The sequence below is a fragment of the Lissotriton vulgaris genome, chromosome 2_1 (genome assembly GCF_964263255.1).
Source record: "Lissotriton vulgaris chromosome 2_1, aLisVul1.2, whole genome shotgun sequence".
In the NCBI taxonomy this organism is placed as follows: domain Eukaryota; kingdom Metazoa; phylum Chordata; class Amphibia; order Caudata; family Salamandridae; genus Lissotriton; species Lissotriton vulgaris.
The window spans coordinates 1,984,374,611-1,984,399,927 of record NC_141687.1 but is presented as its reverse complement, the minus strand read 5'-3'; the positions used below and the strand labels follow the sequence as shown (position 1 = coordinate 1,984,399,927).

The following is a 25,317-nucleotide window of genomic DNA, read 5'->3' as shown; positions in this document are numbered from 1 at the left end:
AACGTAAGGACACCAATGAGGAACTACATGACACCACCTACAAGCGCGCTGGAGCACTCTTGTTAAATTTTACGGATCCAGTCTGTCGCTTGGACATATTCTAAAGATGAGGAATCTGCAGGTATAAGTACCCATCAGAAACAATATTTCTTTAATCAAACAGTTGTGTGATGTCTGTCTTCAACCACCAAAGAACTGAACTCCATTTAAATAACACTAAACCATCACACTTTACTCTATGTTGCACACACACGCTGATCTAATTTATATTTTGAGGCCTCAAACAAAGATTATTCACATTAGAAGCAGCTGAAAAAATGACTACAGAAATCTCAGTGGATTAATAAAAGATATATTTTTCTAATTTGATGCGATCAGGAAAACAGAAGGATATACAAAACACCATATCTGTAGGCATACGGGTCAATCTCAAGAATGAAATACTACTGGAAAAGAAAGGGGGCTTTCAAGTACAAAACATTACACACATATTTAGTTAGTGCACATCATATTTCAGTGTACATGAATGTGTGTGCAACAAGAAAAATTACAAGTAGCCAAATGAATCAGATATTAGTCTCCAATTGTACTGCATTTCCTTTATATACCACCATCAGACTCTCTCTGAAAGTGTTAAGGGTTTGACGATTCACAGTATAAAAGGCATAGATATGTTTACATACAAATGTATCTGTACGCCATTTACACACACACATACACACACAATGTAACACATACCATTTACTTATCATTAGTGGGATAAATAAGGACGTTTGTAGAATGCTGCACAAAAATATTTAACATAGTCATCAAGATAAGCACAATCCTACATACAAGATGTGAAAATAGTTAGCAACATTTTTCAAATGTCTTGCAAAGGGGTTATCTCTTGAAATAATGCTGGTGCTGGAGAGGCCCAAAATATTCATCTCATTTGCTGCTCTTCTGTTGTGGAAACAAAGTGTTGTTTATTCCAATCAAAACCTAACATTTGGTAAGGGAATGATAGGAGTATCAAAACAGATCATCAGGGAAAATCAATCCATTTTACTTATTTATTATATTTGATGCACACAGAAATATGCCCTACTCTTAGCATGGTGCTGCAAGTGCACATCATGTGTCACATAAATATATAAATTAAATACATACTTTCATTATTTAATTATGTTGCTATATTATAGATTAGGTACTAATTTACTCAAAGCATATCCTGACTTAGTTCCCTTACTCACTCTCAATTATCGAACATAAAAAAGTCAAACTGCAATAAAATGTTGAAAACAAAAACAATAGGACACTAAGCTCTTTAAAAATTACTTTCTATAAGAACAGACATGTCACAACTGCATTATACATAGACATCTTTATCTGACAGTAATCAGTTATTGAAGTGGGATTCGTCGACTACTCTATTTGGACGCACCATACATAACACAATAAACTATCCTGACAGCACCAACACTGACGTTTTCAGCCTATATTAAGGATGGTTAACTTAATTACAACCTAAACTACCCACCATTACATTTTCCAGTGAGCATCCCCTTACAACGAAGAAAGAGCTCACACCATGTACCACAACCAAACTTTATATTTTAGTCCACTGGGTAAGAGCCGCCTACTGGAAGTACACATTAATGGGCACATTCAGCGTCCAGTGGAGTGCTACCCAGGAAGTGATACCACCGTATTCGCAAACCAAAATGTGACTCTGCACAGAATTACCTACTGCTAAAAGCAGGGGGTAAATGTATATGAACTGGAGGTAGAGGTGATATCAACCGGAAATGTTAATTCCGACTTCAGTACCTCTTCTCTTTAATTAGCAGCCATCTCATAATGAGGCCTAATGATGCACAAATTCACACCACTTTTAAGTAAACTTTAGTCTGCTGGAGCAGAGAAATATATTAATTTTCTTTGCAATAACACTGTGTACATCTACTAGACATCATACTGCACTTCCAGGTTAAAGCAGTCAAAGTGTCACATAAAATCCATGAACACTAAAAAAGGCACCTAAAGACTAAGAACAGCATCACCCAAATTCTGGAAAAATTAAAAAAGGTTAATGACTGTGATTAAGTCAAGTAAGCATTTGGATAAAACACATGTATATACTAATCAATCCTAAGTTAAAAATACATTTATTTTATTTTAAAAACAGCAGATTATGGTGGCGCTACAAGGTCTAAAATCAGTTAATTGGCATTCAAGTATAATAAAGTAATCTCAGTGATTGTTATTAATCCTCTGCCAAGGCTCATTCAAAAGAAGAAGTCTGAAATGAGTTTCCCCACTCACATACACTCTTTATTTAGGGAACTACACAATCTTACTAAATGCGCTTTAAATAAATGTACCGACACAAATGATAAGGGCCTTCTTTAATAAGTATTCCCTCACTGTCTCGCCTACACTGTGCAGTGAGAGACAAATCTGCCCTAGTCTAGATTGGTGTAATACTTTTTTTTTATTAAGACTGTGTTACAACTTTAAATTAAAATTCTTCCTAAAATATACACTAACATCCCAACTGTATGAATTTTCCAGCTAATCTATTCCCCACCACACAGCACTTTAAGCACTATAGTGAATTTTGTCAGTTTTCCAGACTATATGCACGTGCCATCTGATGAATTTATTAAGATATTGGCTATTCACTAATAATGCATAAAAATATAAACTCTCCACATTTACCATTTCAAACACTTTAATACAACATGTGTTTGATAGCATCGAACTTGATTGGAAGGAACTATTGTACTACCTAGTAGAAGGGACATTTGAACATCACTCTGGGCTCGATTCCCACATTCAAGTTTAAATTAAAAGTACAAAAAAGCAGCAATATCTCAACACAAATTCCACATCCTGATGGACAGAATCAAGGTTGCTGAAAGTTTCCATTCGGAAAGTGTACTGAAGAATGTGGCACTTCACCATATGACAGTTTTTTTTGCATTTTTGGGGTTGGGTTGGAAATGTGAGACTTTGTGGTGGGAGACCCCACACGATGAGGGTGTACCCTTAGTCTTATAAGACAGTGGGTATTTGTGTTGATCTAGCAGGTAGTTCTGAACCTGGAAAGAGACATAGTTGATCTTGTCAAAGGTGAGAATAAGTATGTTCAGAGGGTGGAAATAAGGAGGGAATACCTCTGGAATTAATGCAACACAAGGGAAAGGGTTTTTCAACTGGAAGAATGTTTTCCACTTGGTGTACAAAATGATGTGTTAAGGAATATTTGCTTCACAGCTACATCTGCCGCATTTTTATATTTGTTGGAAATTCCATATTTGTATATTTGACACACCGCTATATTCTGGAAAACTTTGATTCCTGTAGATTTCCTGGAAATACTCCTGAATCTGCTCCAAACATATAAATTGTAAGAGAGCATTTTTTCCAATTTAGAATGCAGGGATTAGTGAATCAAGCTAGCTATGCAGACAGAAGCTCCACAGTCCACACATAAAATGCCACAAAACTTCTTCTCACACAAGTTAACACAAGACAAGTCAGCGTCTTCCCCTTTAAAGCAAATCCTATTATGATGGCTGTTACACTGATTTAGAGTTAAAAAAATAGGTGAACAATTGGAAGTGTTTACAAATAAGTGTTCAGAATATTTAAAAAAATACTCTCTGTTCTTTAGAAAGTAATATTTCCTATTAATGCTTTACATCTGTGTTCTGTTGGCAGTACTCTATATCTCTATCAGTACAACGAAATTATGTTCACATGTCAAAACATACTTTGTGACAAGAGCTGTGTGAGCACCAGAGACATTAATGATCCTAAACAATTAATTTATTTTTGAATTCCTGCCACCAAGTTCTGACATTAATTAAATGAATACTAATAAATGTCACAACTATCATGTTTAAAGCTTAACCCATGTTCTCATCTACAAGATCACAAACAGATGGACATTTTTCAGTCAGCGCCAAAACAAATGTAGGTTTTTACCCTAACAAATCTATACAGCGTTTTGTGATGCTGCTGACTTACAGGATGTTCACATGACCATACTACACACACCCATTCTTGTCAATCAACAACATAGACACTGCCTTTAAGTTTGCTAGAAGTATAAACAAAGGCAATGTGAGAAGGATACTGTTAGTTGACATTCTTTCAAAGCAGGCATTCTAGGACATTTTGTAGACAACACCTTGTGTAAATGTAACAAGGGGAGTTAAGCTTCATTTCAAAACAAGGGAGAATGCTCTGCCAGAAAAGAAAGTTCTTCTTTATCCCACATTGATGAAAATGTACTTATCAGAATACTCAGTCTGAGTCATACCAATCCCTCCCTCTGCAATATTGTTTTCAAAAACTTCCTTTTAAATACAACCCAGACTTGTCTAACTTGACTTCTAACAGACTGAGTGACGACCAGCCACTATATGCCTGCTTAACCACTTTTACTGTGTGCACAAAAATCACTTTATCTGAAAACGAAAGAAACACTATAAAATACTCTTTCTCTAAAAACCTTACATGATCCTGAAGGAGTTTCTGGTCACTCCTAAGAATCAGAGTTACCCGATATGCCCTTTTTCACTTACTATTTCAGGATTCAAACACAATTATTTCAATAAATTTACCTTCCGAAGGAAAAGTTCTGTAATGCAAAGACTATAGTTAATATTGCTTTGTTACTGAACAATGAATCAGTTAGTTGCCAAAGATTTAACACTTTCTCTTTGTATAATGAGCACTGCACATGCGCTTCACAAATGTCAGCTTTTCAAGAAATCCCTTTCCTTATCAATTTAGATGGTCAGATTCAGCTCCTTTTATGTCTTCATGTTGATGTGGCCAGAAGTCATATTTGAAAACCAAAGGATCCTTCATTTAATACAATTTGACAGTGGTTTTACTGATAACTGAGGATCAAGTAATATTTAACAAAAGAGGCAACTTGGCCAACTAGACTTGTCTTTGATATAGCTGCTGTTTTTTACAGTTTGCAAAGTGGTTGCTTACTCACTGTGCAACTGATCTTCAAGATCTGTTATTTGCATGCCTGCTAAAGTGGTTCTAACGAGTCAAGCCCAAGATGCAGCAAGCTCTACCAACCGTTTTGTTTGGTGGCAGCTATTCTGCAATGTCTGTTGCTTCAAGGTTTACAAGTTCATATTGATATTGTATGCCAACGATCAATCTTTTTCTTCTGGTTTCCAAACACCTGCTTGCATTTTGAAGGATGGAGATCTTAATGATTTTTCAGCTCTGCCACTTTGAATGCACAGGTGCCAGTTGTGCTAAAGTAAGCCTCTCAAAAAGTGTCAGGCTGTTGGATGGTTACTGGCCATGAAAGAGATCTTCATTGGCTAATACAGGACTCTCAATCATCGCCGTATTAAGCGGTGGTTCACTGTTTGTATGCTGGTCTTGAACAATTGATTTGTTAGGCAGAGGTTGGCTTGGAAGTGATGCCTCTCCAGGTGGTTGCTGGGCCACAACAATTTGTTCACTTGTAGGACATGATCCTGGTAGAGCAACTTTGTGAGATGGCTGCAGTCCTAAAAGAGTTTTGTCAGTGAGCAGCTGCTGGCTAGGGAAAGCTTCTTCAATATACAATGGCTCTGTTAACTCAGTTTCCTTCCGGAGCAGCAGCGGAGCCAGAGAAGTAGCTTTGCCTGACAGAAGCAACGTCTGAGGTGATGCATTACTGTTGGGCTGCTGGCTTTGGGGAATCATCTCCTGTGAAAGATCTTGCTGTGCTTCGCTAATCTGAGCAATTAAATTCATCTTTTCATTGAAGCTGATACGTGTGGAAATATCAGAGCTGGTGGGCGAAGAAGGACCAGCACTGGACACAGTGCTTGAAGGACCACTGCTATCTGTTAAAAATAAAAAAAAAGTCATTTGTTAACAGGTCATGGATTCCATCAGTTAAACATTAGTGACAACTATCAGTTAAGTGTACAGAATGAGTTTTGTTTGTGTATCTTTACAAAATAAAAGTTACATCTCTTTAGGTGCATAACTCAAAGGACGAAGTGATTTTCAATGTCAACATCATGGCAGCTGAATCAGCTGTACTGGCCACCGTATGTAGAAAACACTCCAATTGCCAAGTAGAAATTATTCAGTTTACCATGTTATCACTTAGAGCCCGATTATGATGTCAGGCGGAATGCCATCCGTCAGTTAGTCGGAGTCTTTCCTCCCGACATTGATGGTTTCCCTCCGACTGCCTTATTACAAAATCGGTGGCTGGAGGGAAACCCGTGGGGGATTCCACTGTGCTTCAGACAGACTCAAGGAGCCCACTGGAGCCTCGGAAGGACTAATAATCCCCAAATGGTAGCAGTTCCTGGTGAGTCACCGCCGTCAGGATTATGATGTGCTTTTCCCACAGCCATTCCATGTCGGCCTTTCCGACATGGAAAGGCTGTCGGAAAGTGATATTGAGGGCCCCTAGCAGGGCCCAGTCTCCTGTGGCCTCCGCTATGAGACCTGGGAGCCCAGTGGAGGTCCCCTACAAGCCACACAGGGCACGGATGTTTTAAAAGTGTATATTTTCTATTGAGGCTGGTGCTGCAACCCGTAGCACACGCCTCAATAGAAAATATACACTTTGCAACCACCATGAAGGCAATCGCATCCTAATTGTGGACATGAAGGCAATCGCATCCTAATTGTAGAAGCGAAACCTCCGACTCCTTGTTGTACGGTCCATTTCCACTACAATTTCGTTCAGACGTTCGTCCAACCGGTATCGCAATTCGGTCCTTAGATGTCAAAAGATAATTCTTTTAAAAACTAGTAATTCATTTTAGTCTCAACAGGATACTTGAAACTCTTGAAGCTGACATAATTGAACCAGCTTAAAACAAAATTTGGAGAAAGTGATAAAACATTCAATTTGAGGCAGGCAAGCCAGGCACCAGGCTTAGGTAAATGTTACAATGTTTAAGTATTAACTGAGGGCACAACATGGTTAGGGCAAAACATCAACCTTTCAAAACAGTTCTAACATTGCAGTTCCTGTCTTGTGGTGATGAAAATCTAAAGAATGAATTAAATTATTAGTTTGGGAGGCTTCATTTTAAATAAGACCTCATAGTCACATAGCGGTACAAAAGGGGGTGGTGATGGACGGAGCATCTGAATCAATCAAACACTCACACCCAGTCAAAAGATCTGGGTTTAATCCATCACCGTTCTTTAGCCCACTCTGCCACCCCAGTTCAGACATGGCTATATGCAAATCAGTCTGACCCTGTGCCTCATGGGAACAGTCCAGCCCGAACTGCCAAGCCACATCTTCCCTGGACCGGAAACAAGCTTCCGAGGACCGGTTTCTGGCATTCCAGCCGTCTTCAGCCTGGCTTGCTTGAATCCAGTGGCAAAGTGAGCAAGGGACTCACGTCTGAGCATACCCTGCCACACTTATGGCGGCCAAAAGTGGTACAAAAGGGGTGGTGATGGACGGAGCATCTGAATCAATCAAACACTCACACCCAGTCAAAAGATCTGGGTTTAATCCATCACCGTTCTTTAGCCCAATCTGCCACCCCAGTTCAGACATGGCTGTATGCAAATCAGTCTGACCCTGTGCCTCATGGGAACAGTCCAGCCCGAACTGCCAAGCCACGTCTTCCCTGGACCGGAAACAAGCTTCCGAGGACCGGTTTCTGGAATTCCAGCCGTCTTCAGCCCGGCTTGCTTGAATCCAGTGGCAAAGTGAGCAAGGGACTCACGTCTGAGCATACCCTGCCACACTTATGGCGGTCAAAAGCGGTACAAAAGGGGGTGGTGATGGACGGAGCATCTGAATCAACCAAACACTAACACCCAGTCAAAAAAGATCTGGGTTTAATCCATCACCGTTCTTTAGCCCACTCTGCCACCCCAGTTCAGACATGGCTATATGCAAATCAGTCTGACCCTGTGCCTCATGGGAACAGTCCAGCCCGAACTGCCAAGCCACGTCTTCCCTGGACCGGAAACAAGCTTCCGAGGACCGGTTTCTGGCATTCCAGCTGTCTTCAGCCCGGCTTGCTTGAATCCAGTGGCAAAGTGAGCAAGGGACTCACGTCCGAGCATACCCTGCCACTCTTATGGCGGATAAAAGCGGTACAAAAGGGGGTGGTGATGGACGCTCCGGTCCTCGGAAGCTGGTTTCCGGTCCAGGGAAGACATGGCTTGGCAGTTTGGGCTGGACTGTTCCCATGAGGCACAGGGTCAGACTGATTTGCATACAGCCATATCTGAACTGGGGTGGCAGAGTGGGCTAAGGAACGGTGATGGATTAAACCCAGATCTTTTGACTGGGTGTGAGTGTTTGATTGATTCAGATGCTCCGTCCATCACCACCCCCTTTTGTACCGCTTTTGGCTGCCATAAGTGTGGCAGGGTATGCTCAGACGTGAGTCCCTTGCTCACTTTGCCACTGGATTCAAGCAAGCCGGGCTGAAGACGGCTGAAATGCCAGACACCGTTCCTCGGAAGCTTCTTTCTGGTCCAGGGAAGACATGGCTTGGCAGTTCGGGCTGGACTGTTCCCATGAGGCACAGGGTCAGACTGATTTCCATACAGCCATGTCTGAACTGGGGTGGCAGAGTGGGCTAAAGAACGGTGATGGATTAAACCCAGATCTTTAGACTTGGTGTGAGTGTTTGATTGATTCAGATGCTCAGTCCATCACCACCCCCTTTTGTACCGCTTTTGGCTGCCATAAGTGTGGCAGGGTATGCTCAGACGTGAGTCCCTTGCTCACTTTGCCACTGGATTCAAGCAAGCCGGGCTGAAGACGGCTGGAATGCCAGAAACCGGTTCTCGGAAGCTTGTTTCCGGTCCAGGGAAGACATGGCTTGGCAGTTCGGGCTGGACTGTTCCCATGAGGCACAGGGTCAGATTGATTTGCACACAGCCATGTCTGAACTGGGGTGGCAGAGTGGGCTAAAGAACGGTGATGGATTAAACTCAGATCTTTTGACTGGGTGTGAGTGTTTGATTGATTCAGATGCTCCGTCCATCACCACCCCCTTTTGTACCGCTTTTGGCCGCCATAAGTGTGGCAGGGTATGCTCAGACGTGAGTCCCTTGCTCACTTTGCCACTGGACTCAAGCAAGCCAGGCTGAAGACGGCTGGAATGCCAGAAACCGGTCCCCGGAAGCTTGTTTCCGGTCCAGGGAAGCAATGGCTTGGCAGTTCGGGCTGGACTGTTCCCATGAGGCACAGGGTCAGACTGATTTGCATACAGCCATGTCTGAACTGGGGTGGCAGAGTGGGCTAAAGAACGGTGATGGATGAAACCCAGATCTTTTGACTGGGTGTGAGTGTTTGATTGATTCAGATGCTCCGTCCATCACCACCCCCTTTTGTACCGCTTTTGGCCGCCATAGGTGTGGCAGGGTATGCTTAGACATGTGTCTCCCTTGCTCACTTTGCCACTGGATTCAAGCAAGCCGGGCTGAAGACGGCTGAAATGCCAGACACCGTTCCTCGGAAGCTTGTTTCCGGTCCAGGGAAGACATGGCTTGGCAGTTCGGGCTGGACTGTTCCCATGAGGCACAGGGTCAGACTGATTTGCATACAGCCATGTCTGAACTGGGGTGGCAGAGTGGGCTAAAGAACGGTGATGGATTAAACCCAGATCTTTTGACTGGGTGTGAGTGTTTGATTGATTCAGATGCTCCGTCCATCACCACCCCCTTTTGTACCGCTCATAGTCACATAGTGCATAGCTAAGCGAACACGCACTGGCAAAAAAAAGGCAACTAGGCATTTTTCCAGTTATGCACCAAATAAAAATAAGAAACAAAAATAATTTGCTGTAACTCTACTGAATCAAGTTCCAAAGAATGAACACCAGAACAGTTCCACTGACCCACCTACAGTGCATCAGTCAGAACACTCCTGGCCACAATGTTTCTAGCTAAACAGTTGCACCAATGTCATGGCTATCAAATAAGCAGGAAAAGAGGTGTGCAATAGATTTGTTCCAGTGGTGCGATAAGTTATAGAGCAAGGTCTCAAATTTCACATAATATAACCCAATGGGTTTAAACATATGACTTCCCATCAGCAATGATCACAAAATTTACAAATGTTCAAATATTAAATGTGATAAGCAGGGAATTCAGTCAAACTAACAAATATAACAAACTAACAAAGATATTAACTGAAGATTTAAAGGCAAAAGAAAGTGGAAACATTTACACCATGGTGGCTTCTCTGAACGCTGGCGAAGGGGTAAAGAGGAGGACGAAAGGATTCTTTGAGGTATGTAGAGATCTCCTGGCGACTCACTGGTAATCATGGAATCAAACGTACCTGTAATTTGTAATAAAAACACTTATATCATTTGTGGGAACATAAAAAAGAGAGCATTGGAGCAAAACAGTAACCACTGTAAATTAACAAGCTACTGAAGAACACAAATATCCAGCACAGAGTGATTACTGCCTCTTTATCTCTTCACACATTAGACACACACTCAATTAGGATTCCACCCTAAAACAGCTGATCTGGATGCATACCTTGCTCTTTTGCGGCCTGATGTATCAAGTATTTGTAACCATTCTGTGCCTATGTATTATATGGTGCTTACTACACTATGTGCACAAGCACTTTCAGAAAGGGACAGCAAGCTATGCCATGTAGTGTGTGTGGCTGGAAGGGTGTCGTCTTAGTTTTTACACCCTATGTGGAAAGAGTTAAAGAGGTGTGAGAAAGAGAGAAGCACAGTTTATGGTTGTCAGTAGGCTGGCAGCTTTGAGTAGCTCTGCAGGCCCATTTATGGTATTTGTTATGATCATAGTCTACTTAGCTGGTTACTGCATTGGGTTAGCCAACCTGATATTTTGTTTAAAGTTTTTGGTCCTGAGCAGGCATGTATGGAGAGAGAAATGGTGAGGCGATCTGCTGGTGGGAAGCTGACTGTACAATGGGACAGCATAAAAAGGCACTTCCAGATAATAAATTCACCTCGAAATTTGGATTTAGACAATGGTCTTAAACAAAGCAGTACAAGCTGTCTAGGTTGTTCCTCCCGAAACTCACGGATAAGTGGCATACAACATCAAAACAAGGTTAAAAGACTCTTAAGCATTTTAACACCAAGCATTTTATAAAGGAGTAACAGAAATAAAATAGAAAAGCGTTTGGTAAATATTCATGATAATTTCAGTCCCATGACTCCAAAAAGCAACAAAATCAAAGTAAGCAAGAACTGTTGAGTACCTCTTTAATACAATATATAACCATTGATTTGCAGTAGAAGTATTAGGGTAGTATGAGGAATTACAAGCAGGCAGAACTGTAACGAAACATGACAACATTAGGGAGGATGGAGTCTTTCTTTGGGAAATAATGTATACCAAGAATTTGTATACAGATTTTAGCAGATGTCGGCTTGGGTTTTAGAGGACGTGAGCAACAGAAATATAAAGTGTTTGGGGCTTGCCATAACCTTCAACAGGCCACTTAATTTTGGGAAAAACGTTTTAGGTCTTTATTAAAAAAGTCAAGTGATTTGTAGTAGATCTTAACAAAAGAGTCTGGGATTTAAAGCAACAGGGTGCACAGACTGATCAGGCTATAAGTTAATTTTGAATCATTTGAGAAACAAAGTGAAAAAGAGAAAATGATGCGGCAATCCAACTGGACTGAGCAAGGTCCAGAGTCAGGAATGGAGGACCACTTACGGCTGTATGACGAGTAAAGATAGCCAATATTGATCTCTGATACTGTCAAACTGTTGTCCTGTTAGTGTGCACCCATCATCATAAACACAGTAGAATTTGGTACGAGACAAGCTAGATATATCAACAACAGTGAATTGCTGTAATCCAGGTCAGAAGAGACACTGGCCAATATTACAGTGACTGTAGAGAATATTAGAGGGTTTGCCTGAGAATGTTTAGCTGACATCATAATATGAATGCCACAATGTTGATCTGAAGTACCCATAGCACTCCCCCAACCATTACTTTTTTAGTTCACTTTATTTGAGATCTAGTTGATTTACTTTACAATTGAACATAGACAAAATGGAAGAGGCGGTAGCGACAACACAACTCTTCTTCCAGCAAAGAAGTATCCTAGTGTCAACAAGTGAAAATATAAAAGCCAAATGATTAAATCTAGGCAAAAAGAGACCATTAACATTAAAAGAGCACGGTAACCCGAGAGATGCAACAGAGAAAGTAAAAAAATAGGGGTGAAAAAATTAATATAAACTCCCTGATAAGTGTAAATAAGAAATAGAAATTCCATATAAAGGCTTTTCTACAAACAACATCAAAGAGAGGGAGGATAAAGCATGTACAAATGATGGAATCACAGCCTACTGAAAGATCAGTGATAAGTTTGAATGGGGTAACCGCATAAAACTGCCCGGCCTAGGTCAATAGTGCAGTAGGTTTTAAGGTATAGTCATGGCAGTTCCTATGAATTAAACACAAAGGGACATACAATTCTTCACATACACTTACTTACTTCGCATGAGTAATACATTTCATTGAATGCAATTATAGCTCAAAGCATTATTGGTTTGGCATGAATCAGCTTCAGTATACAGTACATGCAATATTTACAGTGCTCATAGTGTGATAGGAAAAAGGGAGGTATTTAGTTAATGGGAGTGGATTGGTGAGTGAGGGACAGGGTAAAGGTTAAGTGACAGACACAATAAACAATTATATACAGTAAAACCTTTCCAGCTTAATAAAGGTCTACAGTTCCCATTTATCCATAACTCATAGGCATATATTAATTAGCTTGATTTGTTGCTATGAGTTCGTTGGTATGAGGTAGTACGTCTACGTTTCGCCGCCTGGTAGATGGGGGGTGAATTGTTCCTTTTCCAGTCCTCATTCCATTGATAGAGACCTTGCTCATGATTCGATCGTACCAGCATCAGGAGATTTATCTCCCCGGATGCAAGTTCGCCAACCAAGTTTGAAGGAGCCAGTAAATGCCCCACTAGGATCGTCCACTGACCGTCCTTCCTATCTCAAGTGCTCGCTACACAACCTTGTCCTGATGAAGACCCCATACTGAGGAACAATTCACCCTGTACAAATGCGGTTGCAAAATATTTGCAATTTACTGCCAATTAAGAGTTGGTGGTAACCCATTCGCATAAAGGAAGGGGGCCCCAAGGGACCATTTTCCCTTTGAGAATGGTTCGTAAAATATTTTTCAGAGCAAGCCGTGGTCCCAGTGACCACTGCCTACTCTTAAAATATGAAACTTTTATTTTTGTCTTTTTAAAAGCATCCTGTTTGTCTTCTGACCCCACAAATTGTGACCTACCCCATTAATAGTCCAATAGACGAAATGCGTTGGCTGCTGTTTTTATGAATTTCAAATGATGCACCAATAAATGAAGAAACGCAACTGGATCTTGCCAGAATCTGTTATTCTCAAATTGTTTTATAATTTAATGTACTATAACACAGCTTGATTTTTTCTATTTTTGCTTTTGTGTATCATATCTTTCTGTGGAGGGAGGCATCTTTGGGCAGAAGGTGCATACAGAGAAGTGGACGTGAGGATAAACAAAATATTATCCAATAACAAAACATAATATGGGTGATTTACGGTGAGGGTGCTTTGGTAGCATTTCTAGGTCCATTGCCCACTTTCCGGTGTTTCTATGATAAACAAGTTACTTAACTTCAGTAACACTCTTCCAGGTAGATGCTCTATCTAACCCCATATTCCTCACATTAGAGTACTCCCCAGGCACCAGACTGGATTTGGGAAATATTTCTCCATAGTAGTGCCCCTATGCACAGCTAGGTGGAGCCATGCAACTCCATGCTGACTGTACACCACCCCAGAAGTGTGGAGTCACATTTAAGGGCCACCCCGGTGTGTCACTGAACGTTTTTTCTCATTTTCCTTTCTTTGCCCTCAATCACAAAGTGTGAACAATTGCCAGCATGCTGATTTCTGATGGTGGACCATTTAAGACGTTAAAAAAGAAGGAATTCTGGGGTGTGGCTAGGACGCCGAACAAGATGGCTGCCTACGGAATACGCTCCGCCGAATCAGGACGCATTTTGGACCTGCCGATGGATTTTCCACTCAGCCCTTCGATGACCACTGCCCGCATTATGAACCAGAATGTTTGGAGCCTCCGGTGAGACCATTTTTTAATTTTGGCGCGTTGCGCTTAATGATATTTTCATCGCCGCATCCGTTCCGCCATTTTAGACGCGCGCGTCTCATCATCAGGAATTCAGCGCTCTCACAAGAATGTTTTCTACATGCTTGCTCCCTCTATCATTCCTTGATCCTTCACTGGTTATTGATGTATATCCTATAACTAAGGAGGATAACTTTTGGTTTCACCGCGTCATGCTTATTTGTATCTGCACTGATGTATTTATTACCTCAAGACGCCAGCCATTTTAGGTGCGAGTCTCCTCAGAATTTCAGTATGCTAACAAGTTTGCTGCCTACGCTTCCACCCCTTCGATAATCTCATGGCACTCAATGCCATTATCGCTGTGTGCTCTATTTTCTATAACTGTGGATACTTTGATCATATGTTGCGGTACACTTGATTACATTCCTCTTTTATATATCCCACACAGGATGTCCGTCACGCTCTGTGAGTGGTGCTCTCCCTTACTTTCCTGAACTTGCCTTTTTTTTTTCAAAGACCACTTGGCTTCTGGTTGTACTCTTTTCATTGACTTCCTCATACAGGCAAAAACAGTTCTCTATCAACCAATTTAACTTAGTTTCCTAGGAACATTTTTCTCCTACCAGCCTACATTATAATTGTGCATAGTTCACTCTAAGCCCTGAAGTTAGTTATTTATGGGAAAGTTATGCAATCCGAAGTTTGTTTTTGTTCCTTCGAAACGTGCTTCTTTAGCAACATCCTCATTTTCCTCAGCATCAGACGCATCTTCTAACACAGGTCAAATGGCTGGAGTTACCTCTAACCGCTCTTCCTAGACGCAACCTACTCCAAGCAATTCCTCTCCACCTACCACATCATCTAAAAGCCTGAAACATGGTCCTCCATCGCCTGACAAAGCACCATCTCCCATTTCTATGGTACTATTTTTAGAGGATATACGCGCTTTGCGTCCGTTTGTAGAGGAAACTAATAGCAAAATGCAATTTCTTGAGGAGAAATGGTCTGCCTTGGATAACAGAGTGGCGTCGGTGGAGCAGCAAGTTCCAGAGATACAACTTAATTCACAACGAATTTCCTCTTTGGAAAAGTCAGTTCTCGTCTCTTCAACAGCAAACTGAAGACTTAGAAAATAGGAACAGGAGGAATAACCTACGCATATACAGATTACTGGAATCTTTGGAAGCTGATGATTCTGTATCATTCTTCACCTCCTTCCTTCTGAAACTTCTAGATATGCCATCTACTACTTCTCTCAGCATCCAAAGAGCTTACAGGGTCAGACCTCGCTCATCTGCTTCAGCTAAACCACGAGGTGTCATCATTCTCTTCTTGAAATTTACGGAACTTCTTTCAGTCCGTTTCTGCAGCTAAATCTTTCCTGGTTTAGTCAGAAGGTGTTTCTTTCTCAAGATGTTTCTAATGCGACTGCGTTTAGAAAAAAAGAATTCCCGAAACTTCGTTCCCCTCTGCGAACTCTTGGTGCTAGATATGGTTTATTTCATCCATGTATCTTCAAAGTCACATACCAAAACCAAACATGGAACTTTCAAGACCCTGCAGGACTTAAAAACTTTATTCATATTCAAACTACCAGTGGCATGGATACTTCCACTTCTCCTAGTGGTTGATCATTTAACCTTTGTTTTTTCCTTACAGGTTTTCTGTTACTGTCTCTGCACTTCTTTTTATCTGTTAAAATGCAGTTTTGCTTTTTGATGTTCCTTAAATAGTTTCAGTATGGTTCCTTTTAATGTTAATTCTTTTTATATCTGCTCTTCTTAGACATCATAGAATCTTAAGACTTATTATCTCTACGCATCGCATGTTATCTGGTTGTATCTACCCTTATGTATTTTCCAGATGTCAATCGTCTCTTTTGTTTATTCATATAGATTGGTTGGTTTATGTCCCTTCACATATGGCTCCCTTCCTGCATCCTTCCGTCCTGGTACGGTCCGGACTCCCAATTTCGGGAGGCTCGTCTTGTTGAGTGTCGCCATTGCTCCATTGTCCTTTTCTCTGTCCCCCTCAGGTATGTTACTTTCAGTCAACCTTTTTGGATATGTACTGTCTCTTCTTGTACTTCTCCTTCTTTTCCTTTCCCTCTTTTCCTTCTCTTTCCCTCTTACCTACTGGTTATACTCTTTTTTCCTCTGACTATACCTATTCCCTCCTTCTCTACATATGCAGTCTTAATTTTTTCTTCCTCGTACTACTTCAGCTCCTTCTCTAAACATCCCCTTTTTTATCATCCTCTTTTTTTTTTTTTACTTATTGGCATTCTATTTTCTATTTTTATCACTGTTACTTTTGTTTCTTTAACATTTTTGCTGTTTTTACATTCAAAGTTATCTCCTGGAATGTAAAAGGTTTTATTAATCCTACTAAATGACAGAAAATCCTTTCCCACCTGGCTTCATATAACCCCAACTTAGGGCCTCATTAGGATGGCGGACGGACCTGAACAGCGTCCGCCACCCCTGAGGTGGAGGGACCGTCCGCAGGGGCAGCGGCGGTCCCTCCGTTGCAATTAGGATGTGACCGCCTGTATATTTAATTTTGCGACGGGTGCTGCTTGATGCAACACCCGCCGCACAGTTAAAAATACATGATTTGCATTTACATGCACAAAGCGGCAGGCACCGCGCGGTGCCTGCTGCTTTGTGCATGTAAATGCAGGGGGTACCATAGGTACCCCCCATGTGCAACCCCACACCCCATTCACCCTGGGGACCCGCAAGGGGCCCCCAGAAGCAAAGTTCCACATGCTTTTCCACGGCTGAAAAGCCGCAGCGGAAAAGCATGTTCCAACACACATCCTAATTTGGCTGACGGTGTCTTGCAGACACCGCCACCAAATACCGCCCAACAACCCGCGGATCAGCGGCGGACGGACCTGCCGTCCGCCGCTGTTCCCACGACCATCCAACCGCCATCCTAATCTGGCGGTGGTTGTTTCCTGTGGCCGCGGCAGTGAATCGCATCCTCCGGGCCGGCAGTGGCTTCTGCCGGCCCGGAGGATGCGGATTCACCGCCATCCTAATGAGGCACATAGTTCTTATACAAGAGACCCATCTTACAGAAGCCAAATCGCTTAAGTTAAAAAGAAGCTGGGTGGGTATGGTTTTATTCTCGCCCTCTCTCAATAAAAAAATGGTGTTGCCATCTTATGTCACAAGAAATTAAAATGTAAAGGTATGTCATAAGAAAATGATACCGAAGGTAGATGGGTATTAACTAAGCTATTAATTAATTATGTGCCTTTAACTGTCTTTATTGTCTACGGTCCTACACAACCTGGTTGTTCTTTTTGGCCATTAATTACGAAAAACTGTATTCAATATTGAGATGACCTGTTTATTCTAGGTGGTGATTGTAACCAGATTGTAGACCCGTTTCTTGATTGCAGGTCAACTGCTTTATACCTCACTAGCAGCCTGCCCCAGCGTTGCCTGGGGCAGAAGGGGTCTGGGGCAGCATTTCAGGCTTGCGTGCACTCCCGCCCCGGCCCCCGCCCGCCACGACATTGTCTGTGTCCCGGACAATGTTGTGGCGGGCGGGGGCCGGGGCGGGAGTGCACGCAAGCCTGAAATGCTGCCCCCAGACCCTGAGCCTTACCGCAGTTGTTCCGGGCCAACCTTCCGCACCGGCTTCCTCCCGCACCGGCTTCCTCCCGTCCCGTGTCCCAGAGCCTTACCTGAGCCGCCACTCCTCCCCGAGCTCCTCACTTCACCGCCGCTCCTCCTCGTCATCACATACGTTGCGGCCAGCGCTACTTCGTGGCCGTCAGCGTCGCGGCCGGCGCTACTTTCAGGGCACTACTTTTAAGTTATATTTTTAAATTTACGTTTTTATTTTTATTTTCAATAGCCTATGTCCATCTGCAAACCCTGAGGATTACAACAATGTATTGGGTGTGTGGATTGGCGCTTAGGTTCCCGAGTTTACCTTGCCAAAAGGTTTGTGTTCTCTCTTTATAATAGTAGTATAGATAAAACCCACAAACAATTCCTTGACACTATTTCTCAATCACATCTCATTGACTCTTGGAGACTCTCTCATCCTGAAACTCTTGATTATTCCTTTTTCTCTCCTCCTCATGCATCTCTTTCTCGTCTTGATTACATTTTCTCTCTCAATCTTTATCTAAAAATCTACTATACTCTTCTGTCGAACCCACAGTCATCTCGGACCATGCCCCAATTGTAACAGACCTTGATCTACTCCCCTCATATCCCAAGTCTCCCTGATGGCCCTTTAATAACTCTCTTCTCACTGATCCTCTTTTCCCTTCTTCTTTTTGTTCCTTTGTTAACAAATTCTTTTTGCTCAATTGCGACCCCCATCTTCTTTGGGACTCCTTTAAAGCAACGGCAAGAGGGTTCATTATTGATTTTGTCTTTAAGAAAAAGAAGCACTTCAGAAACAGAAAACTATATTGGCTCATATTAAGTTTTTGGAACATGAATTTTACACCTCCTCAACTAATTCCATTTGACCAGACCTCATACGAGCTAAACTTAAATTCAATAAATCTTCTACTGATAACGCATCGTCAATACTCCTTCATAGTAGTGCTCGTTATTATGGCGGTCGTAATAAAACAGGGAAAAACAGGAAAGCTTTTGGCTACTTACCTCAAATCACGTAAAGAGCGTACTTTTATGATAACTCCCTTCTACACAAAGATCAGGAAATACTTGATCAATTTCAACTTTTTTATCAAAATTCTTTACACAACAGAATCTCCTTCTCTCATTCAGACCTACCTTGAGAAACTTCCTACTTCATCTAGTTCTCATCTTAATTTTCTTCATCTTGAAAATGAACTTTCACTTTCCAAAGCTCTGAATACCCTCAGTAAAGAAAAATCACCTGGACCAGATGGTTTTTCTGTTGAATTTAATATGCATTTTTCTGATCTCTTACTTTCTAGACGTTTAATGCTTTTCCAATCATTTTATTCATCTGGTAAGACAAAAGGTACTTTTCAAGAGGCCACCATTTGCTTCATTCCTAAAGAAGGCCGTGATCCCCAACTTTGTAAAAATTATCGTCCGATTTCTTTAGTCAATGTGGATTACAAATTATTTGCTAAATTGCTTGCTTTTCGCTTGGACCCTCTTATGCCCCATCTTATTGGTAAAGAGCAATGTGGCTTTGTTAAAGGTAGACTTACCTCCGATAACTCTAGTCTCTTCCTCAATGTTTTAAATAAAGTCTCATCCCTAGCTATTCTTCTAGCTGCTATCTCTGTTGATGCAGAGAAAGCTTTTAACAGAGTTGATTGGTCTTTTTTGTTTGCTTCATTACGTTGGCATGGTTTTGGCCCTAAATTCATATCCCTTATCTCCTTGCTGTATTGCGCTCCTAAAGGTAGTTATTGGCCACGTTTCCTCTTATTTTCCTCTTCAACATGGCGTTCGGCAAGGCTGTCCTTTAGCCCCACTTCTTTTCGTTCTAGCCCTTGAATCCTTTTTGACCTCTATTCGGAACAATGATTCCATTTCCGGTTTTCCTTCTGTTGATAATCAGTTGAAACTTTCTGCGTATGCAGATTATATTCTTCTATTCATTTTTGCTCCCAAAACATCTATCCCCCCTTTATTACTTGAATGTAACTTTTTCGCAGATTTCCGGGTACAAAATTAATTCAGACAAGACTGAAATTCTCCCTCTTCTGTCTTCCCCATTTCTTTTCCTCTACTGGGTTTGCTTGGAATAGTAATAAAATTAAATATCTAGGTATATGGTTCCAAATTCCATTGCCTCTACAATCAAATTAAATATGTCTGTAGTCCTATCTCGAATTGAAAAATCATTTTCCACTTGGAATCTTCTCTTTCTTTCTTGGTGGGGGTGGTTGGACTCGATCAAGATGATGATAGCCCCTATTCTGATATATATATTCTCCATGCTTCCTGATCACATCCCCGCTATTCACTTTAAACGTATTGACTCGGAGGAGCTACGCTGGCAAACAAGATGGCTGCTTAGGCTCCCGGCTCTGCCGACCTCCGTATCCTGCTACAAGATACTGTACATTATCCTGTTTCTACGCCCTACCTCTGTGTGGATGAACTGCTCTGCACTCCAAAAATAAAATCCTGAAACTTTTATCGGCTTGTTTGCATCGAGTTGAAGTTTATGGCCTAGTCCAGCGGGGAAGGCGGGGCCTCGAGTATCTGCATGGCCGGGTTGCAGTTCAACAACATCGGCCGAGTGATCCAGGCCGGGCCCGGTCAATCGAAGTGGAGGCTACTTTTATGCCCGAATTTGGCGGCAATCGTTTCCATTGCTCAGCATCGAGGGAGGAGTGACTTGGCTTGCTATTGACTGTGGATGGGGGTCCCCGTCCCGCTGACCCGGTATTTTCCCCCGCCGGGGTTCGGTGGGTCGGGGCCCCGGCCTGCGGCATTTACGAGCGGTCTGAGGCCGCAGATAAAGATTAGTCACCCTCCGCAGCTGCCAGTTTGTGATCCTGTTTGTTCCCCCGGAGATACCAGATTCACTGGGGGAGGTGATCATGATTGGTACCGGGCGAGAGATTATGGATCAGACGGAGCATGAGCCATCGCTGAGGACAATATTGGCAAAAATCGGGGCGTTTCATTCGCACATGGATGCTTTGGTGCACAAACTGGATATATGCCTATCTGCGATGTTGTTTGTGGAACCGGACCCTGCCCCATTGTTGCAACTGCAATCTGCAGCAATTCAAGCCACGGCGATTTTGATTCTGGGCGAGGACCCCGTGAGTGACCAAGTGTCGAAACCCTCGGATGGTGCTCTGGAGGACTTAATTCCCGAGGTCGTGAGCGTTTCGCTAAGCCTTCCATCACTATTGACTTTGGATGTACTGAAAGAAGCTCCCCTCCCGGAGACTTTTGTTGTTGACTCTTCTTCCATGTTGTGGTCGTCTTCTCCCTCCTTGGTGATTATACTATTCCGGGAAAAGATACATTGGGACTATCCATCTAGGAGGAAGCGTTTTTGTGCGGCTGAAGTTCTCGCGGACTCACTGACTACGAGTAGTAACAGACTGATTTTCGACAATTTCCTTCTCCTCTTTTAGTCCTTTGTGTGCATATTGGTCTTGCTGGGAGGGGTTCGCGTGATGGCTCGGAGGGGTCAAGATTAATTTGACCGGGGCGGTTGGAGTGGCTTACATGGGTGTTCGACCTGCAACTGTTGGACTTACGTGAGGCAGGGCGGTGTATTACGGTGCCCCCTACTTTTCTTCTATTACGTTTTTTTGACATGCATGTATCTTTACGATAGGGGGTGCCTGTTTCTGGCGGGTGGAGTAAGGGGGCTGGGAGCCCATACAGATATGCCCTCCTCCATTCTTTCTCTTTTTCCATCTTTGGAACTTAGTTAGTTGGGGCGACAGGCACGCTGCTAGTTGGGGTTAGGCGACAGCCATATGCAGGGGTGCAGGGTGGGGGGATGGGCTTATTATTTTCTTTGTTTGTTTCCCTCTTGGTTTCTCTTTTCTTAATCTTTCTTGGTCTTTTCTTCTCATTATTGTCGGTAAAATATCCTGTGATCTTCTAATTTCCAATGTCCGATGGTCATGCTTCTTCTATTGTCCTGATTAGGTGTGTGGGCGGGATTGGATGGATTGTGCTTCAACTGTGTTCCGATTGTTTTGTTGCAATGGCTAATATGTATCTGCAAACCCAGGCGCGTCAGGGATTCTTCGGCTGCGCCAAGTCTATCCTGTTAAAGTAATCTGTCCAATCTGTTAGTTGTTTATGAATATATGACGCCGGATGTTTCCTTTCTTGTTTCAAATAAATAAAAAGATATATAAAAAAAAACGTATTGACTCGTGTCTTTCAAGATTTCTTTGGAAAAATAAAAAATCTAGAATTGCTTTAGCCTCTCTTTGAAAGCCAAAATCTAATGGTGGAGTCAACTTCCCAGATTTTCGTCTCTATCATAAATCCTTCTCATTATGTCAGGCCTCAAGATGGCTTACATTAGAACCATCTCCCTTTACTCCCCTTGGCTCTCCATCGAACAAACTTTATTGCTACCCTTCTCCTTCAACGAAGTTATACGTTTCTCCGTCAAAACTTCTTATACTTCCCTTCCCTTATTTAGACATATTACTTCCCTCTTGAAACCTTTGGTCCGCCCTACTACTATTACCTGTGAATCTTTCTTAGATGCCCCTATCTGGCATAATTTGCTTATTCTCCTAAACAATAGACCCATTTTTTGGAACACTTGGAGATTAAAAGTAGTCATGTGGGTTAATCAGCTCTTTGATGGAGTGTTACCTTGCTCCTTCCCTCAATTTCAACTCTTATTTCATTGCCCTCGATCCTTTTTGCACTAATTCACCACTCTTATGGCAATTATTCTTGACATCTATTACTCCCTTCCTTCCTCATCTTCATCTACTATCCAAAATTCTCTCCTCAAAATACTTCTCACCCTTCCTAAAGCTTCTCTTATTTATAAATTCTTCTCATACAGATCGGGTTAAGTCGAAACTAGAACTTTCTTGGGAATCGGATTTGGGATGTGATTGGTCTGTCGCTCTTTGGGATAAACTTTGGTCCAGATCCTTAAAAATTTCTCGTTCAGCTTCTCTTACCCAATCTTTGTTCTTCAAATATCACAGACTTTTACTTTCTCTGATTTCTTTATCATGCTTCTGTGTTTCTCCTGATTCTAATTGCTGGACTTGTGGCTCTCCTAATGCTGATCTTCTTCATCTCTTATTTCTCTGTCCTACAGTTTCTAAATTCTGGGGAAAGGTTTGGTCATATATCTCTCGTCTATTTACAATTTCCATTCCTTACTCTATACCTCTCCTCTTTGTGGGTAGCCTTTCTGAATCTTTAGACCTTCCCCCACATTGCCATGTCATGGTCTATTTGACCACATGCTTGCTCTTGCATTTCAACACATCTCATTAAACTGGAAGACTCTCACAAATATCTTCATACAATGTTGGTGGAACACTCTGTCATTTTCATAGACGTGGTGTTGCCTTTGCCTCCACTTGCAATCCAACTCTTAACAGATATCTCTTCTGGTTACCTCTTAGACCACTTGGACCGGTTGGCCTTGAAGAAAACTCCACATGTCAATTTGGAAAATGTTAAACCTCCTTGAAGGATATCAACTCTGTCTTTCGCTTCTCTCTTTACATGGTTCTTATATTATATGAAGTTCTATACTGAACAATATATATTGCTTTACTTCCAGTATTTTGCTAGTATGCCTTACTCCGTATCTCTTTATATTGCAGTGTTAATATTGCCTCTCCTCCCCTTTATTTCTTTTTCTGTTTCCCTCCCTTCTTCCTCCCCTTGTGGAATTTTGACTTGCGATCTGAACATCATCTGCGCCAGCTTGTCACCTATGTACTACGTGCACGGCAGCTATTCTAGGTCACCTATGTATTACGTGCATGGCAGCCATTTTAGGTATCATGGTCTCCCTGTCCGCGATCGATCGCCAGCACGTCCCTCTGACCCAGCAAGCATCCTCCGCGCACCCCGGCTCCCCCTCCCTCCTCCTCCTTACGAGCAGGACCCTTCTGCATGACCCTGTCCTTGGGAGTCACGCTAGCGCCTGACCAACACCTCCTCTCCTCCCATGAATGCCCCTCTGTTGACAAACCTCCCTCCTGCGCTGGATTGTCCACGCGGCATGAATACCACTCCATTGATAGCCCCTCACCCCGTGTCCGACTGTCCACACAGGTCCGAGGCCATTGCCTAAGCCGGGAGATATCATTTACTGCCCTATATTGTATGAGGTCGCTCTCCTTCAAAGGGCCCTCTATTGATCCAGGCCTCCCCACCCCCTGTGATATGATCAGGCGCACACATCCTAAGACTCGACGGAACACTCAGCTGCGTGATGGCCCCCTCCTCTTATCAGCAGGTTGAGAAACTCTATTGTGAAGATATATGGGGGTGGGATTGACACTAGGATTACGGGGATGTCTTTTTCTTGCCTCACAAGGATCTGATTGTATCAAGAGAAGGTCACATGCCATGAACCAGTGTATAAGAGGCCAGGCCTCCGAGAGGCTGTTAGAGCACCTCGACATGATACCTTGTTGTCTGATCTGATGTGTTCTGCTCCGTCGGAATAAACTTCTGTTTCCTGCCTTCTGGTCTCCGGCGCCTGCCTCATTGCTTGGTAATCTTGAATGGTACAAGGGCGGTTAGCGCCGGGCAAATCTTGAGAAAGGTCCTAGCCCTACCTTTTTCTACAAATTGGCGTCCCAAAGCGTGGGGCCCATCAGCGACACGTGGATCCAGTGGGAGAGGTCCCGATGACAGAGTGAACGACTGCAACGATCGGGAAGAGCTCGTGTCCGATAGACCCTCGTCTGACAGCCGATCATCCGACCTTCACTAGTTCTGAACAGACCTCTCTCTCGAGTGATCTACGGTCCTGACTGGGAACCATCAGGAGTGCCGCGAACAACACGACGGAGAGAGGACGATCGGGCGCTGGATCCAGAGAACAGGAAACCGTCCATGCGGTCCGGGTAAGGTCGTGTAAACACGACGAATTGAGGAAATTGTTTTTGGATAATACTAGTATTACGCTTTGTTGAAACCCTCTGGAGATTCACTGTCTGCAAACGGGGAAAAGCAAACAGGCTCTCTCTTTGCAAGCAGTGAAGGATAGGTAACGCAGACTTTTGGCCCCATTGTAATCCGTCGTACCTATCTTCCTCCCCCACTGTTTCCCGAACTATCGTTCGTGGATTATTGTCTGGAGATTCTTTGTCTGCAAACAGGGGAGAACAAGGCCTCTCTTTGCAGGTAGAGAAAGAGTGGGTAACGATAATTTTTCGTGCCCACTTATTCTCCCCATTGGATTGTTTGATTGGCCGATTATTCGGTATTGGTTCTTTTGAGGTATTCACGGCCTCCAAACAACGTAGAATAGAAATATTCTGTCTAGTCTTTGTCCGCCGTGATAAGATAGGTAGTGCAGACTTTTGTCCCCGTTGTAATCCGTCATGCCTGTCTTCTCCCCACTGGTTGGTAGCCTGTTTAGCCCGGACCGCTTATTAGAGATGAACCATCCAGCTCCACTGGAGGGCACCCCTAATAAGGACATGTTCACTAAGTATGGACTAGTCGCTATAGCTTACACTAAACTATGGCATAAATATACGAAAAAGAACCTTGAAAGTCAG

The 25,317-nt window shown here is 42.7% G+C and overlaps 1 protein-coding gene across 9 annotated transcripts in view; it reads right to left on the bottom strand.

Annotated features, from left to right (window-relative positions):
- Positions 1-336: 336 nt before the first annotated feature.
- PPIP5K1 (diphosphoinositol pentakisphosphate kinase 1) overlaps positions 337-25,317 on the bottom strand; it is a 1,319,084-nt gene continuing 1,294,103 nt past the window's right edge. For all 9 annotated transcript variants that reach the window (XM_086958191.1, XM_086958195.1, XM_086958197.1 and 6 more), the window contains 2 exons: positions 10,190-10,303; positions 337-5,858 (listed from right to left, as the gene is read on the bottom strand). In XM_086958191.1, coding sequence (XP_086814317.1) covers positions 5,317-5,858; positions 10,190-10,303 — 656 coding nt within the window. In that variant the 3' untranslated portion in view covers positions 337-5,316. The remainder of the gene's footprint in view (positions 5,859-10,189; positions 10,304-25,317) is intronic.